The sequence below is a fragment of the Mycteria americana genome, chromosome 20, assembly GCF_035582795.1.
Source record: "Mycteria americana isolate JAX WOST 10 ecotype Jacksonville Zoo and Gardens chromosome 20, USCA_MyAme_1.0, whole genome shotgun sequence".
In the NCBI taxonomy this organism is placed as follows: domain Eukaryota; kingdom Metazoa; phylum Chordata; class Aves; order Ciconiiformes; family Ciconiidae; genus Mycteria; species Mycteria americana.
Window position 1 is genome coordinate 3,724,394 of NC_134384.1, and position 17,363 is coordinate 3,741,756.

General features: G+C 62.3%; 1 protein-coding gene across 5 annotated transcripts in view; it reads right to left on the reverse strand.

Moving 5' to 3' along the window:
- The window catches only part of ATP2B4 (ATPase plasma membrane Ca2+ transporting 4), a 49,678-nt gene that overhangs the window by 20,718 nt on the left and 11,597 nt on the right, over nucleotides 1-17,363 (reverse strand). For 4 of the 5 annotated variants that reach the window (XM_075521836.1, XM_075521840.1, XM_075521837.1 and 1 more), the window contains exons 2-4: nucleotides 6,360-6,811; nucleotides 1,652-1,849; nucleotides 515-772 (exon numbers count right to left, since the gene is read on the reverse strand). In XM_075521836.1, coding sequence (XP_075377951.1) covers nucleotides 515-772; nucleotides 1,652-1,849; nucleotides 6,360-6,555 — 652 coding nt within the window. In that variant the 5' untranslated portion in view covers nucleotides 6,556-6,811. Of the gene's footprint in view, nucleotides 1-514; nucleotides 773-1,651; nucleotides 1,850-6,359; nucleotides 6,812-16,199; nucleotides 16,554-17,363 lie in introns of those variants that run through there. The other variant, XM_075521838.1, reaches the window with a different exon arrangement.

The following is a 17,363-nucleotide window of genomic DNA, read 5'->3' on the forward strand; positions in this document are numbered from 1 at the left end:
TTCCCAAAGCCTCCCGATACATCCAAACCGTTACACGATCCCATCGTCCACCTGCCGAGGAAGGAAAAAGCCCTATGTGAAAATGAACACCACGTCGGACTGATCTCCTTCCTGCCAGGAGTTGCATGGGATGAGCATACCCCCTGGTAAACAAGGAGCAGGACCTAGTTTAGCCCAAGGGCTACATCTCCTTGCTAAGATGATGCTCCTCCTTGCGAAGGAGACGTTCACCAACAAGGACATGGTTGTGAAAATGAATCATTTTTGAGACCAGCAGGTCACTAAAGCAACCCAAAGCTGTGTGCAGAGCCCGGCTTAGCTCTGCCAGCCCAGCTCCAGGCTAGCAAGCAGCAAGGTCAGTGGAGCATCTCCCATTGCTCCTGGCCACGGCACGCTGCAAACTGGAGGAGCCACACTTCCCGTCAAGGCAAAAGGGCTGGCAAAGCAAAGAGGAGGAACCGCCGAGGCTCCCGAGGTGGAGGGACAGACCCCAGGCACCGCCGCCTCTACTCACCGTACTTGATCTGCGCGATGTCTCCCACCACGATCTCGGCCACCGGGATCTGAATCACCTGCCCCTTGCGGATGACCGTGAACTTCTGCTCCTGCTCAATGCGGCTCTGGAGGCCCCGGAATTGCTTCTCCTTGCTCCAGTCATTGAAGGCGGTCACCAGCACCACGATGATCACCGAAAACAAGATAGCCGCCCCCTCGATCCAGCCGGCCTGCGACTCGCCCTCGTCCTCCACGCCTCCCGTCGACTGGCCGCACACTGTGGTCAGAGGGGAGAACTCGTTTGCACAACGAGAAGCTTGCTTTCCCTCGAGTAACGTGCGCAGAGCAGAGCCTGGAAGACAGTTACTCCTCCCTCCTCCTCCCTGAGCTGGTCCAAGGGCTTCCCCTGCTCTCAGGAGAGGGTTTTTACATCCCTGGAGGCATTTGGGCTTTTTTTTTTTTTTCCCCTTCTTTTCTTTTGCTTTTCATTTTTGGCAGAGGTTGGGCTGACAGAGCCGGGACAACTGGCTTCTATTTCCAGTTGTAGCACCCAGCCCTCCCTCTGCTGCATGACCCTCGAGTGAGTCACCATCTCCCTGCATCTCCGGATCCCTGCCCCTGCTCGACTCCTCCACCGGTACAGAGATCCAGGGCCAGGGAGGAGAAACGCACCCAGCGCTGTCGCTCAGCCACACGTGGGGTGTCATGGCTGGGAGGAGCACTCCCTGGTTGGGTGGAGGTACCAGGGGACAGACAGCCTTGTCCCTCCATGCCCAAACCAAAAGAGAAGCCCAACGGGACTTGGGAAGCCACCGGAGCAGACAGACCCCTTGGCCTTTGAGCATCTTTTGGGGGAGCAGCAAGGAGCAGCTCCGAGCCATGCCGTGGTGCCAGCTGTGCCCAGACACTTCCATCGGCGCAGGTCCCTGGATGGGACCATGCCAAGGACCCCAAGGACAGGGAGAAGCCTCCACCTAAAGGGTGAGCAGAAGTAGCTCCCAGCTCCATCTGCACCAGGGTGGAGGAGGGACCCACGGGGTGACCTTCCAGAGACAGCACCTGTCCCAAGGCCCTGCTCCCGCATGGCTGGGCATGGCACCTCATGTGGGTCCCCCACCAGGCACCCCACCATGCTGTGGGGACCCCAGGGACTCACGTTCATTGTCACCGCCTGGAGGGTGGTAGAAGGACAGGCCCAGGGAGATTATGGCTGCGATTTCCAAAATGATCAGTGTGACGTCCTGGAGTGCCTCCCACACTAACTGCAGGAACGTCTTGGCCTTTTTGGGAGGAATGAAGTTCTGGCCGAAGACCTGCCGCCTCTTCTCCAGGTCGGTCGGGTTCCCGGACAGGCCTGGAGAGGGGAAGAGATGGAGATGAGGGCAAATCCCGCCGCTGCCTCCCACCAGCACCGGTGGGACCCCCGTAAGGAGCAGCTCCATGCCTGCACAGGGGACATGAGGTGCAGGCAGGGGGGAGCCAAGGCAGGGCTTTCCTCTGTCACCCATGGGGCAGGGGACATCCAACCGGTGGGGCAGGACGCTGCCGGAGCCGCGGGCAGGAGAGCGTGCGGGGGCCGGGGCGAGCACGCCAAGCCGCCTCTCCCCGGTGCTGCAGCCTCACGAAGCGCCCGAGTGCCAGTTGATGCCAGTTGGCACTGGCCGGCTTGTTTACATGCTGCATCAAATTAGCCATAAATCTGGCACTGCGAGCGGCGCTCGGAGCTGTCGGAGCCACCTGATCCCTCTCTCCTGCCAGCTCAGAGGAGCAGCCGCGGCGGAGAGCGACTCGGCGCAGCAGGAGCGTCTCCGAGCTCGGCCGAGCCCCACGGATGCGTCACGATCACAGAGGCTGGGGCAGCGCGGCCAGGCCAGCGCCCGCGGGGAGCTGGTGGAGGGACACGGGGCCGCTCCTGCTGCTGAAAAAGGGGCGGTGGGAGCGAGGAAAGGGGCATCAAAGCCATTAAAAAGCTGATGGGGTCCGAGGTGAGAGCAGCCTCCCCTGCCCAGCACCACCTTAACCGAGCCCCGTGCTGAGCCCCCCCCCGGCTCTCCACCTTAAGATGGCCCGTGGGGCTGCTGCCAGCTCCCGAGATGCACCGGGCAGGCGGCCGTAACCCCTGGCCCTGGCCACCTCCCGGTGCCTGGAGCAGCCTGGCAGCGATGCCCTCCCGGGGGGACCGAGCCCTCTCACTCAGGGGACACCTCCCCAGCAGCTCCGTTGCATCCCAGCCAGCAGGAAGCAGCAGGATGAATCCCATTCCCCCCCCCCGCCACGCATCCCCCTTTCTGCTGCGACTACACCCCGCGGCTGCAGGGAGGGGATGCGCTGGCAAGAGCGGCCTGGGTGTCCCCACCCAGCCGTGACGGGGCAGCAGGATCCTGGGATCTCCGAGCCCCGACGGCCTCCCCGAGCCCAACCCACGCGGAACGCTTCCCGCCCAACGTCTCCGGCAGGACGGATGGAAAATATGGCTAACTGCGGCGGCTTGACTCATGCCAGCGCCAGGGCCGGGGAGACACGGCGTGTGCCGCGGGCAGGCGTGCCGGGCACACACGTGCCCCCGCACGAGGATGCGGGATGCTGTCACGGGGCAGGGGAGGCTGCACACGTGGCTCCTCCAAAGCCCACGTCCCATCCATGGACACGGCCCTAGAGTTGCCCCCCATCCTCCTGGGGCAACTGGGAAGGAGCGGGGGGGGCTTTCAATTTATCTGTGCTGACACAGGGAGGGCTGCAAAGAGCAGAAGCCGTGGGCACGTACTCCAGGCACGCACTGCGGGTCCGGGCTGCCAGCAAATCCCTCGCTGGCCGTGGCCACTGCAGGGCCTGGGGGGGACCGATTAGTGGGGGAGTGGATTAGAAATTTTGGATGGAGGCCACAAGTGACAGCAGGAGAACAAAACTCCGGTGCAGTCACCGGTCCCCGATTAGAGGGGAGGCACTGCAGCCCGGGAAGGCTGCTTTTGGGTAGCAAAGCCTTCACGCGAGGAGTCCCCAGAGCAGACTCCTCGTCCCGGCTTGGGAAGGAGGCAGCAGCCCCGGGGAGCCGCTACCGGCAGTCAGGGCGGCGTTTGCTGACACTCGTCACCCAGGGGTGAAGGAAGGGAGATGCTCCAATCGGTGACTCACCGAAGCCGCCTGTACTTCGCCCCACTCCCCTTCCCACCCTGCCCGACCTGCCTCAGGGACCGGGCTGATGGAGGAGGTGGAAAGCCAGCACCCAGCAGCGAGCCACCCCATCACCAGGCCCCTTTAGGAAGAGCCCCAAGGGGCTGGGGTCCAATGACACCTTTTAGGGCAAGAGCCAGAGCAGCAGGTCCCAGCAGACCCCCACACCGACGCTGGCCTGACCCTCCCTGAACAAACACTAGTGCAGAGAGATCCCACCCTACTAGGACAAACCACCCAAGGGAGCCCTCGGGGTGAAGGCAGCCCCCAAGGGGGACTGTGGCCAGCGTCTGCCCCGCGGGGACAGTGCCAGGCTCGACCGAGGACAGCCGACGCTGCAGCACGGAGAGAGGAGCAGCAGCACTGAGGGGCAGGAGCCGCGCGCACCCAGATGGGATCAAACCACTCCAGACACTGCCGACGACGGGCTGCCGTATTTTACGGCGGGGCAGGAGGTCTCGGGGACTCCCCGGGCAGGCTCTGCTGTGCCAGCAGCCTCCTCCCGTGACACCCAGGAAGAGCACAGGGCCACACGCTCCCTGCCCGCGCGGGGCGGGAACTGTGCACCGTCCCAGCGGGATAATGAGCGGAGGGATAACGAGCATGGGGCCGGGCACAGTCATCCGCATGGCGTTGCCTATTGCGACACGGAGCTGGGACACGCACCCGGTGCCTGCACACGCAGCAGTGCCCTGTCTCGTGCCCATGGGTCCAGCAAAGCTCCCGAGCTTTGCCCGGGCAGTGCCGGCTCGGGAGGGGTTTGCAGGCAGAGGGGAGCTCGGGGGGTCAAGTCCGAGTGAGCCCAGCTCTCCGCAGAGGGCTTCCCAGAGGGAAAAAGCCCCACACCACATGTGCCAAGACGTAGCTGGTGTTCCCCAGGTTGCACATCTTTTGGTAAACCCCGGCTGGGGCATCCCACCTGCAAACACAACCTGAGCTGGCCTGCGCTGCACTCCCTGGGGCGAGCAGCCGCCCGAGGACCCCGCTCCCCGTCTCCCAGGCTTTGCCCATGGATGCGCCGAAGCAGGGGACGCGCTCCTGGCTTGCAGCTTCCCGACCTGCTGGGGTTTCCCTCATTGTGGCACCTCGGCGGCGTCATGCCGTGTATTGGGCTCGCAGGTAGGCACCCGTGGCAAGGCAGCCCTGGCACAGCAGGAGCCAAACGTCCCGCTCCGATGGGGTCGGACGAAGGTGCCACAGGCTGCCTTGGGCTTTCGCTCTTCCTAAAAATCCCAACTTATAGGAAATAACCTTTCTTTGCTCTCTGCGCTCAACAGGACGGGGTTTGGGACAGGCAACAAAGCTCACCTCCAGAGCAAGAGGGCGAGGCAGGGATACGCTGGGGGCATGGGATACAGCGATGCCAACCAGCGCCTGGAAACTGGGATCAGCACTCGGGATCGAAGGGCAGCCCTTCGCCTCACCCTCAGCAAGAGCATGGGGCCAAAGCAGAGCCTGGCGGGTTCGCTCCCCTCCCTCCCCTCCCCTCCCACCCCCAAAGGAGCACGCTCTCAGTTTGGCAGGGCCAAGCGCATTGTTTTGCGACCTGGACTTGGTATTTCCACCGGGGCTCCCCCCCTTCTCTAATGACATCCCGATATTGTCTCCCCTTCCCGGTCCCACTCACAGCTGGGAAACACGCTAATCCCCAGCTTACGGCACTAATAATAACCCACAAGTTTTCAGAGCCGAGGCGCAGCCACGTCCCCCATCCCACACAGCCGCCGCGGGGCCGCATCCTGCCAGTGCTGTTCCCAGCCCCAGGTAAACCCTCGGTGCTGTAAGCAGGGGGTCTGTCCCCCCTGGACCCCTTTTAATGCCAAGGAAGGGGTGCATCGTCATGCAAAGACACCCGCAGCCACCCCAGCGCCTACCCCTCGATACGGGGGCCTGGAAAGGCCAGACCACGGGGAGGAGAGGTGACATCCTTCCACCAAAGCCTCCCAGAAGTGACCTGGCACCCGCAGGCGACCGTCGCTGCCACCGCTCAAACCTGTGATGCTCAGAAGCACCCAACCAGGTTTTACGCTCCCACAGCCGCTCAAGAAGCCCTACAGATCTGGGGGAAGCCCGCGGGCGTCTCCCCATCATCCCCAGCAGCCATCCCCTTTGGGGAGGCGTTGCCCGTCCCTTGGCTGAGATACTAACACCCTGCAAACAAGCTCCACGCAGCCTGGCCACCTCCCCGGGCACGCTCCAACCTTTACACTCTCCTTCACCCACGCCCCACGCAGCCCTGCCGTTAGCGCTGTAAATTATTAAACAGGGGAAAGGCTGGTGCCGACCTGCGGGGCAGCAGCTGGGCTGGGGAGAGGAGCCCCCCCGCACCCCTCTTATGCCCCGTCAGCTCCTCGCCCCTGCCCACATCTCGCCTCCGCTCCATCCTCCCAGAGGACGCAAGGCTCCGGGCTACGCCTCGGGGGAAACCCCAGGGAAGATGCTTCTCTTTTTCTTTTTCCTCCGTCTCTACCTTAAATGATAATTTTATTAAGATGCAGGGAGCCATCTCCCACAAGGCTTGTGATGGATGCCCGGTGCAACGGGACCACACTTTGAGCTCAGCCTCACAAACCCAGTTATTTGAGCCACCACCCTCCAGCCACCAGCTTGAACCTTGCGTGGCTCCAGCCCAGAGGCACCGGCCGGACCCGAGCGGGTGGTCCCACCGCGCAGACCACAGGACGGCCACTTACCTTCAACTGGCGACGTCTTCAACCTCTTGCAGACATTCTGCACGCCGCCGTAGGAGTCATTGAGCCGGGCGACCGCCTCGGCACTCCTCAGCTCCATGAGGTTCCTGAGCTCCACCATGGAGCAACCAAAGTCCCCCTCATGGTTGCCTTCGGCAACCGAGTTCCCGGGGTGGTGGTCGGCCACGTTGTTCGTCATCTTGCCGGCACGGTGGTGGCGATGCCGGCTCGCGGCTCCTGCAGTGCCCTCCCTCGAGGGTCCGGCGGGGGGATGCTCAGTGCGGCCCCTTCCCTGGGGGCTGCCCGGGTGAAGCGGGTGCCTCTAACCGAGCCCAACTTCTCCGGATAAAGGTGTAAACAGGATGTGCATGTTACCGCGGAGGCGACCTTAGCAACGACCAGCGTGCATCTCCCGCAGAAGGAGGAGAGCTCCCTGGATACCACAGCAACTGGAACTGCAAAAACAAGGATGGGAAACAAAAATACTGGCATTAGGAGGTCTGCTAATAAATGCACACGCCCCACGGGATGGGTGAGCAGGAGCAACAGCACCCAAGGGTGGGTGCCCGCCGGAAATAATGTGGTTTGGAGGCGCTGGCTTGTTCACCCGGCCCCGGGGGTCAGCGTGATTTGACCAAAAAACCTGGACGAGCAGAAGTTGATCTTGCAGGGAGCTCAGATGGGCTTGGCACGGACCGGGGCATTTCACGGGCACTCGGCCACGCCGTGGGGAAAACCGGCGGCAGCAGCTCCAGCAGCACGTGGGGCCGGGCAGGAAGGGCGCCCAGGTGGTTCTTCACTCAACCCCAAGCTGCCCGGCCCAGAAAAACGCTCCCATTCAGTTTGGTTTAAAAATACATCTCGGCAGTGGAAAACAGCTGCTTCCTCTGCAGGCTGCCGTCCCGGGGCGGGAGCGCCGGCTTACCGCACTGCCAACAGGTAAGCAGAAGCATCCCACCACGCTCGCTGGCACCAATGGAAAGGGGCTCGCAGCACCCAGCAGACTTTTAATCAGCAGAGAGACTTGGCAGGAACCAGAGAAGCTACTAAAACCTGCATGTTTCTCTAAAATAAAGAGGCTTTTGCATTAATGACCCTTTCAGACCGTGTCTCAGGAAGCCCTCTGTACTCTGCTTGCAAGCTCTCATGCTGTCCCCTCGAAGGCAGCGAGCGGGCTCTCAGCCTCAACTCTCAAAGCCCCAAACCGCTGCCAGCCAGGTTCCGCCCCAGACCTGCCAGCGAGGGCAGGCGAGCCCCAAAACCACTGCAACCAGCAAGACCCGAGCGCTGCAGCCAGGCAGGGACCGCGAGCATCCTGCAGCTCCCCCCTTTCCCAGGGGTTTGGGGTCTGGGGTCCCCCACTGGCATCCTGGGCGGAGAGGACGGGTGCTAGGGACAGGTAGGGGCACGGAGGGAGCAGGCGGAGCAGCACGGGCCAGAGGGGGAAAGGGCTTTCTCTCGCCCAAGGTGCCCTCCGGCTCTGCTCCCAAGCTCAGATGCCAGCAGCAATGCTCCCAGACGCCTCTCCAGCACTACAGAGGCAAAGAGCCTGCAAGGGAGGCTCGCTATGGAGAGAAAAGAAAGCCTTTCCTAGAGCAATATAAATGAATAACAAAAGGAGTATGGCCGCTAAGGCAGCATCAGCACTGAGACAGAGGTCCAGAGGTGGCAGAGCAAGCGGCCAGAGAAGCCAAGCAGCCACAAAGAACAGGAGGAAGGAGGGAAAACACCCGCTGCTGCTTCCCAGGAGCACACGGGATGCACCAGCCCTCGCATACCCCACAGACGAGCACCAGACCATCATGGGGCCGTCCCGGCATCACCCCGCAGCAAATGACCCCCATTCCAGCCCCGGTCATGCCAGCTTTGCAACCCTTGGGGCAGCAAGACCCCAAAAAAAGCAAACCCCTCCCTGCACACCCAACCCAAGGCCTGGCCCCTGCGAGCAGCTCCCCTCCCGGCCAGCAACGCCCAGGCAGCGTTATCAGGAGGCGACAGTCATCCACCGAACCTCAGGGACACCAGCGATGCCACCGCCACGGGAGTGTCCTGTCCACCAGCTGCAGGCAGCAAAGGGATGGGGAGCGCAGGGACGTGCTCTCCCCACAGCATTGCAGCTCCTGGGGCACCCAAACTTGCACCCTTGGGGCAGAGCGTTGCTGCTGCCCCATAAAGCAGAGATCACCAGCATCAGCACCAGCGTCCTTGCCCCAGCATCCTTGCCCGTGCCCAGCTCGGTCACCCTGCGGCTCCTCGCGGAGCCGAGCTCATCTACCACTAAAAGGCACGAAAGCTGCTGGCAGCAGGAGGTAGGAGACGGCAGGTCCAATTAAGCAGACTCCTGCTGATCAAGAGAAAAAAAGATAATTCCCCCCACCTCAACACACTAATTTTTTTCCTCTTTCATAGCAACTAACATCTTCTGAGGAGAGCTCAAAGGTTAAGAGAAAGACAGTTAATTAACACTATAACGGCCTAGTCCGTAATTACCCCTGAAGGAGCCCATGGGGCACCGATCATCGCCAGCCGTGAGGCTCCTTCCCTCCAGCAGCACCGGCCCCAGGGACTCGCTCTGCCGGTCAAGAAGAAAGGACGGACCGTGGCAGAGGAAGGCTCCTGCCATCGGCTTTGAGCATCCTCCTCCAGCCCCAGTTTGGGGTCAGAGCATCAGCAGGGTCAGAGACCCATTCCTGGCCCATCTCACCGGCACAGGACAGGCTCCCGCGCTCCTTGGTCCGGCTGGGAAGATCCATCCCAGGCAAGCGGAGAGCTGCGCTCAGGCTTCCCTAATAGCCGATGCTCTAACAAGCTCCTAATGACTCCAGCAGCATTCAGCAGCCTGTCCCGAACTCTTAATAGTTTCCCTAGGCACTGCAGAGGAAGAAGTGGTCCCCGAGGGTCCCCTTGGCACGGAGGGCAAGAAAACACAGCCCAGGTGGGAGAGCCTGAGCAGGAGCCCGACTGCCCTGCCCTGCGCAGGAGCTGGCTGCACGGGACCCCGAGCCGCTGGCGATGCTGCATCACCTCCCAAACAGCATCCCCGAGCAGGAGAAGGGTAGCTGCAGACAAGGAGGAGTTTGGGGGTGGCAGTGGCAAAGGACACGGACCCTCTCGACCCGTGGGCCGGGGCGTGAGCTGGGGGAAGGAGCGTGCACGCTCCGGGAAGGAGGGAGCGGCTGGCGAGGAGCGGCGAAGCCGATGTGGTGCTGCAGACAAACCTGCCCAGAATAATAAACGGCTGCATTACACCTCCATCCTGGCTGGGGAGAGTGGCCGCAGGCCAGTGCCGGAGCAGCCCTCTGCGTGTGCCCGCCCCGGGCAGCGGAGCGGCTGCACAAGGAAAGGGACCTGCTGGCTTTTAAGCATGGGGGAGAGGAAAGCGGGCTGCTTGGAGAGGGACAAGGGGAAAAAAAAAAAAAAAAAAAAATCAGCTGGACACGTCACACGTGACACCTTCAGCCAAACCACGGGCAGTTTCACTGCCATGCCGGCGGCACAGCCCACAGCACCAGCAGCCCAGCACACGCCAGCCCGCGGCTGCTGCCTGAGCCGCTATTGCTGGGCCACTGGGCAAGAGCATGAACCCCCCCTGCTCAGCTCAGCGCACTCAGACCGGACCCCGGCAGGCAGACGCGAGCACCACCCCATCCACCCCGGCACATGACCGGAGACGGAGCAAGCCCTGACCAAGCTCAGGTGTTTTGTTTTTCTTTTTTTTTTTTTACCCATGATGGAGGGGGAAATCTGCACCTCATCTCGCTCCAGCCTGGACATCTCCCACCATCCAGGGCAGAAAGCACCGTGCCGAGGAAGAGCAACACCAGCTACCGCCTCCCCTGCCCAGAGCCACAAACCCCGCTGGGCTGGCAGGGCAGCTCACCGAGGCAGGATCAGGCCCGTTGAGCAAACCTCAGGCCATTTGGATCAAAGTTTATCACCTTCCCCAAGCACCTGCCCGGCTGCATCGGTACAGAGGCTGCCCGCATCCCAGCCCCACACGCCGCCCCTCGCCCGGGGGCCGTCCTGCCCCTTCGTCTCCTCTCCTGCTTTGGGGATGGGGTGTTGGAAACACTCGGCTGCTGGAGGTTGCCATGGCAAACTCAATGTAAAGCTGTCAGGGATGCTGTTTATGTTGCCAAGTGGGGAGGAAAAATAAAAAACCAAACCCCCGAAATTACCCTTCCTGCCCTGGGTTTAAGATTTTTCTCTTTGAAAATTAAAAGCTGAGCTCCATCCCCAGTGGAGAGGCTGTGCTGAGTCCCGGAGCACAGCTGCGCGGACAGACCGACTCTCCAGACGGGCACGTGGGCTCCAAAAGCCAAAGTAGCCAATTAAAGCAGAAAAACGAGCCTGAAGCACCTTTCACTGCCTGCTCGCTGGGAAGTGTCCTGGGAGAGACTGCGCAGCTCTCCCGGCTCTCCTTCCCACTGCACGGACCCCACCATCGCTCAGCACCCGCCATCAGCTGCTGGGAGCCACGGTCCCACATGGGAGCGAAGCTCGAAGGGGAGAGGGAGCTGACAAGCCACCGGAGCGGCTGCATCTGCCAAGAAAAATCACTGGGAGAGACACGTTAAGCGCTGCCGCTGGTGGAGGGTGGTTTGGGAGGGGAAGGGACCCCACCGGGCAGCTGCTGCAGCCCCTCGCAGCGGGGAAGGAGCAAGCGTGCAGGGAGACGCTGGGGGGCACGGAGGGCTCCCTGGACCGGGGCGTCTGACCGGGACCATTGCACAACACACCCTGCCCAGCTTCGACAGAGAGGAGAGCCTTGGGCAGATGCTGCTCTTGGCAGGCGTGGGGGGGTGGATGCGACTCCCCACCCCGGTGCCTGCCGGGGCTAAGGGACTAAGCCAGGTCCACTTCCCGGGGCTAAGGGACTAAGCCAGGTCCGCTTCCCGGGGCTAAGGGACTAAGCCAGGTCCGCTTCCCGGGCCGGAGGCACGACTGAGATGAAGTGACATGCCCAGGGCGACATGGAGCAAGAAGCAGTCCCCAGGCCAAGACAACACCGATGCCTGGTGGATTTTGAGCAGCAGAGCCCCCCTCAGCCCCCCCCCCGCCCCACTTCCCACCCTGAGCTGCAGCAGAGCCCCCAGCTCTCCCCATGAAGCGGGGGGGCTGCGGCACCCCCGGGCCAGGCACTGGGGGCCCCTCCCCTGCACACTCACCAAATCGCAATGTGCAGATGGCAGTGTGCATGCTTGCTTGTTCCCAGCAACACCCATGGCAAGCCTTCCCCGCTAGCCGGCCCTGTGCTTAACCCCTTCTCTGCTGGGCGGCTGGGGTGCCCCAGGGAGGACACCCAGAGAGCTACCGGGTGTTATCACCTCCTCAGAAGACAGATGGGTGGAAAGAGCCGAGATGATGACTCACGGCAGTAAACCGCGTGCTCCAGAAGGCCGTGGCCGGTTCCCGAGGGGCAGGGGTGCAGCCCGCAGCCCGTTGGTGCATCCTGGGGAGGATTTTCACCCTGGGGACCAAGCGCTTCCCCCAGCACTCGCTGGAAGCCAAGAAAGGAGGAGGTGCAGGATCGCAGCCCTCAGAGCAAGCAGCAAAGGTTACGGTGTGGAAACCTGCACCCTCCACCCCGACACCACGGAGAGGGGCCATGCCCCAAGCAGGGGAGGGTGGAAGAGGCAAGGGGGAAAAAGGCCAGCCTGAAACACCCCGGACAGACTTCTCCAGGCACGTCCTCCACTCACGGCACCCTGCGCCAGCACCCGTGCAGCGAGGGAGCGGGATCTGTCCCTCTTCCCCCAGTAACGCTGGCGTCCACCTCTCCTTGCTCCTTCCCCCGGGCCCTGGGTGCCGAGACCAGGCATCGTCCCCCGTCGGGGCTCCCCGGGCAGGCACCTGCGTTGCCCGCAGGACGTTACCTCCTCGCTGGTGCCTCCTCCCACCGCAGCATCCGCTTCCTTCGTGGAGCACGCTGCCTCGGGGCGGGCTGTGCAGCACCCCAGGGGAGGGGACGGTGGCATTTCCCTCCCCAGTGGGGCCACCCCAGCACCCACCAGTGGGGAAACCCCCAGCGACACCTACCCCACAGCTGCCGCACCCCAGGGTGCTACACATGGCGACGGGTAAACGCAAGAGCCAAAATCCTGGGATGGGGGAAGACCCCAATGACTGCAAGACCCTCTCATTTCCCTTGCAATGCAGCGGGGGAAGAAGCTCCCAGCCTTCATCTTGAAGACTGGGGGGGACTAAACGTGCCCCGCCCCCAGGCACTGCAGCTGGAAAAGGAGCCAGCAAAACACCCAGGAAATGCTGGGGCCTTGCACAGCCCTGGCAGAGCTCAGTGGCAGCAACACCGTGCCAGGGGAAACCGAGTCACGGCGCAGAAGTGACTTAGTCCAGAGCGCAGGGCTGATGCTGCAGCCCAGGAACCAGCGTTTTCACTACACGAACACCAACTCTAGTGGAAATTCGCTGCGGGGTCAGGAGGAGCTCAGGGCTTCTCCTACGCTAACCCGCGGCAGTGCCCCAGGAAAGGCAGCATCTCCTCCTCCCGCGTCCCCGCGGGGGGGAACCGCCGGCCCTGCAGGCGCAGCGGCAGCTCCGCAACGCAGCAAGTTAAAATTCCCGAACTCCCACGCGGTGCCGACTCCTACACACCTCACCGTCTGCGAGCTGGGACGCCGGAGGTGACGTGAAGGTGGGGACAGACACACACACACATGCAAAAAGCACCCGGTTACTGTAGGCAACGTGTAACGCCGTCACGCGCGGTCGCTGGCTCCGAGTGACACGTGTTGTCAGAGGCGCAGGAAGGAGCTGCTGGCCCCGAGATGTCACCGCCACCAGCCCCAGCTCCCCGCCCTCCCCTGCCGCCGGAGCATGAATTGCACCAGCCCACGGACAGCGCAGCCCGTAGTATTTCTCCCACACACCTCCACCGAGGCACATGCTTCCCCGCTGACAGGAGCGGGGTGAACGCTCGCTCGGGTGCCAAGAGCGCAGCTAGCGCGCACGGCGTGCCCTGCGTGCGCAACGACCGCCGGCACGTGCGCCGAGGGCTGCCGCGTGCAAGGGCACAAGTCAGGGCTCACGTCCCCAAACAAGCTGTCACCCCCCCGGCTGGGTTTGCACGCTCGTCCCCACAATGCATGAACACAGGCGCTGAAGCGACCACGGATGGGGAAGAAACCAGAGCATCGTCCCACCCCGAGCAGCGTCATGCCGTCGCACCATCCTCTTCCTCTTCGGCCTCCCACCAGGCTGTGGGGACCAAAAGGAAGGATGGCTGCCCTGAGACGCGCACCAGGGGCCGAGGGCACAGGGAAGGCACAAGTGAAAGGCTTCTGCGCAACCTTCTCCAAAAGTGCATTTCCCTTTGCAGGCCACTCCACAGGGAACGCGAGCAGCTGCCATCAGCCCACTAATTACAGCTGCCGCGGCTCCCTTTTTGCTAGTATTTTGCCTCCTGTTAATGAAGGTAGGAAAACTGTTGGGTTTTTTTGCATGCCCAAGGCAGCAATTAGCTCTTGTGAAAGGCAGGGAAGAGGCTGGAGGCAGGAGAGCACCGGGCGTGCTGCGGAGGTGTGGAACAAGCACGGATGCAGGGATCCATGACGCGGCTTCCCAAAACCTGCCGCCCCGAGCCCGCTGCCAGCCCAGGGGCCAGGGCAGCCCCTGGCTCCTGCTGCCCGGGCCCCGGCACGACACATCCACGTGCAAAAGCCACCGGCGCAGCCACCAGAGCCTCGTGCCGGGGGCTCAGGAATCTGCCCACGTCTCCGGGCTTCCCCGTGCCGCAGGGTGCAGCGGCCCAGGAATTTCGGGGGGGTGGAAAAAAGAAAAAGGAGGGAGTCTCCAGGCGAGCTGTCAAGGGGAATGTTTCCATCTAAGGCCTTGGTATTTCTCTCCCGGCGCCTGCACTAAATCACCCCAGCTCCTCTCATTATTCTTTTGTGCTTTACAAGGTAGCGCAGCCGGCGGAGGAACGCAGAAGCATGCAGAAAGCAAACCCCAGCCTCTTCTGCACCAGCAAATACCTGCAGCCCTCGAGCCTTCAGAAGCACACAGCATCCCCTCCCGCCGCCAGCACCGGGCACCTCGCCGAGGCGGCCGGTGCAGGGTGAGCTGGCGCGGTGCAGAGCCCCAGGGCTGCTGGACCGGGGGGCTGCGCTGGACCCCAGCACGAAGCTTCATCCATCCCTTCTCCCTCCCAGTCGGCACCGGGAAACAGGTTCCTCACGGAGCACAGCGGGCACCGGCCACCCGCTGCTGGACGATAAGGCATCAACTGGCACGTATCAGGCAACTCTTTACTCCAGCTCTTTTTTTTTTTGCCTCCAGTTGAATCTGTTTTGCGGTGCCCCGATGGGGAGGGGTCCGGGGCAGACAGCTCCCACCAGGCTGCCCCCCACGCACCCCACGGCCTCTCCGCTCACAGGGGTCAACCTCTCCTCCTGCACTTCAGCCCCACCACAGACCCGGTCCTGGGCTCGTCTTAGTGCCGCTTTACAGCCTACAGCAAACAAGTCCAATGCAACGCAGGGAAAGGTTTGGGATTCAGCTGACTCGAAACAGGGGAACAGGACCTGATGATAGAAATAAGACAGCAAACGAGGCCTGGGGCTCCGTGGTGGCTTCGTCTCCCAAACTCCTCTTGCAGCACCACCACTCCGGCTGGGCCGCTCCCGGGACGGACGTCGAGCAACGGTCACATCCCAGCCCTGCGCTCAGACCGACCTGGATCCTCCCAGTTCACGGCACACCTGGATGCCCGTCAGTCTTGGTGCCCTGCTGCAGAAGGGAGATGACGCCCGACGATCCCGTCGGGGCGGGTGGGCAAGGGGTCCCATCCCCAGGCAGACGCTCCGTCCCCGCACAGCTTCACCCAGCTCCCGCGGGGCACACGGATGCTGGAAGCTGGGGTTCTCCCAGCCGGCCCCTGCGGAGCAGAAGTACTGATGCACAGAGTATGGCTGGAGCAGCCATCCGTGCCGGCCAGGCGGCTGGAGGAGAGGGCAGGGGCCACGAGGACAGGATTAAAGCCAAGGACTTGTGCAGAAAGCAAGATGGGGAGAGCAGAGAGCCCTGCCTCGAGGGACGGGCGCTCTCTGCTCCAGAGACCTCATGAGCTGTTCCCGGGACAGAGGCGCAGCCAGAGGACACTGGCACTTGGGCAGGAGCTCAGGCAAAGCCAAGCCCAACCCAGCTCAACCGCAGCCCTCGCTGCCGGCCCAGCACCACGCTGCTCAGGGGAGCAAGGGGAGAGGCAGGGATGCTCCGGGCAGCTCAGCCCAGCCCCGGTGCATTCAGCCATCCCCGCTGCCCCGGCACCCGTGGATGTCCGTCGGATGGGGCAGCCCATGAGCACCGGGTGCGGGTGCTCTCCAACGGGCGCAGGACTTGACTCCCTGCACATCCCTCCACCTTACACAGATGGGGAAACTGAGGCAACAACACACCCGAGCACAGCATCAGCCCTCTCCCAGCCCCCGAGCAGGGAGGAGATCCCGGCAGTCCTGACTCCCACCTTTCTACACCCTATTCAGCAAGTGAAGGAACAGCTTAGCTTAAAATAAAGTAAAAACCAGCAGGCAAGAACCGACCTACAGAGCACGAGGGAGTCTCACAAGCTAAACAACCCCCAAAGAACGAGAGAGCTATCAGCCAGGACACATGGGTACAGCCATGATATTTTTAGCAGTATTACACAGGGACAGGGGATTCCTACCCTGAAGATCCCTGGGGGCTTAAAATAGGTCCCATCACTTCCTCCCAGCAGCGGCTGGGAGAAGCATCTGCTTCTTCTGGAAGCCAGGAGAAGTTGAGCTCTTGGATCTCGGGGTGCCCTGAGAGCCATGAAGGCATCTGGGTGAGCGCAGCACTAACCTTCTCTGCCGGAGCACTGCGATGAGATGCTTCCTCCTGCCCCGCTTGGTGAAGAGAAAAAGCCCGTGCAAAAACCAAATAGCAGTAATAATAAAAAAATACCCGTCTCGTTCACAGCAAGGGAAACTGAGGCAGAGGAAGCAGAGCTTGTTTGACACCACAGGGAAAGTCGGTGGCTTGCTGGGTTGCACAGCCTGCCCGGTGAGCAGGGGGTCCCCCCAGGGGATGAGCCAGAGGGGAACCCCGGCGAGTCCAGCTGCCCCACAGCAGCTCCCAGGAGCAGACTGGGACAGCAGGAGGGATGACCCAACGCTCGGATCCCGACCCCGAGGCTGGCAGCAGCCCTGGGGACACAGCGAAGCGCTGGGGGGACAAACGCCCCTCCTGCCGCCCTCGCCACGTGGGCAAGGGGGACGGGATGGATGCTCCTGGATCCGGGGTCCGGCACCCACAGCTCCCAACCGTTTCAGCTCCGAGGGCTCCCACGCAGTCCCGCTCCCGATCACATCCCAGACGGGCGGCGTGCCGGGCACCGGGTAACTTCTCCGATCCCGGCTAGCAGGTATCCCTCGTGCCGGACCACACCAGTGGCAAATCCATATTTTTCCATTTAAAAGTCCAAGCAGAGAGGGGATTTTCCAGGCAAAGGGGAAGAGTAAGCAACCGGGTGGGGAGGGGGGGGGGCTGCAAGCCCCCTCCCCGCCCCAAAGGGTTAAAAAATAAAGCCGGCAAAAGTGTGTCTGCGATAGGAAAAACACACGCGCTCCCAGGGAGAGCGCGCCGGCTGCTCGCCGTTTCCCTTCCCGACATGCCCCGCTCCTGGGAAAGTGTAGGCTGTTTTCCATATATAACTGCAAACTGTTCCATGCAGTAAGAAGTCTAATTAAAGGGAGGGAGGGAGAGCGGGAGAGGCACAGAAGACCGAAAGGCAATATTTATACGAGGGAAGAAAGCCTGCATCCCGGGCACCAAATTAGACCCTTGCAGAGCAAAGCCCGTGATATCATCGGGAGATCAAATCTGGGCAGAGCGGCAGCTTTGCAGAAGAGGCAAATCAGAGCCTGGAAAATATGTACCAATAAATAAGGGGAGAGAGCCAGATGGGCCAGGAGAGCACGGGGAGGGGCAGGGGAAGGAAAAGCTAATCTGAGCCAGTTGCTGGGA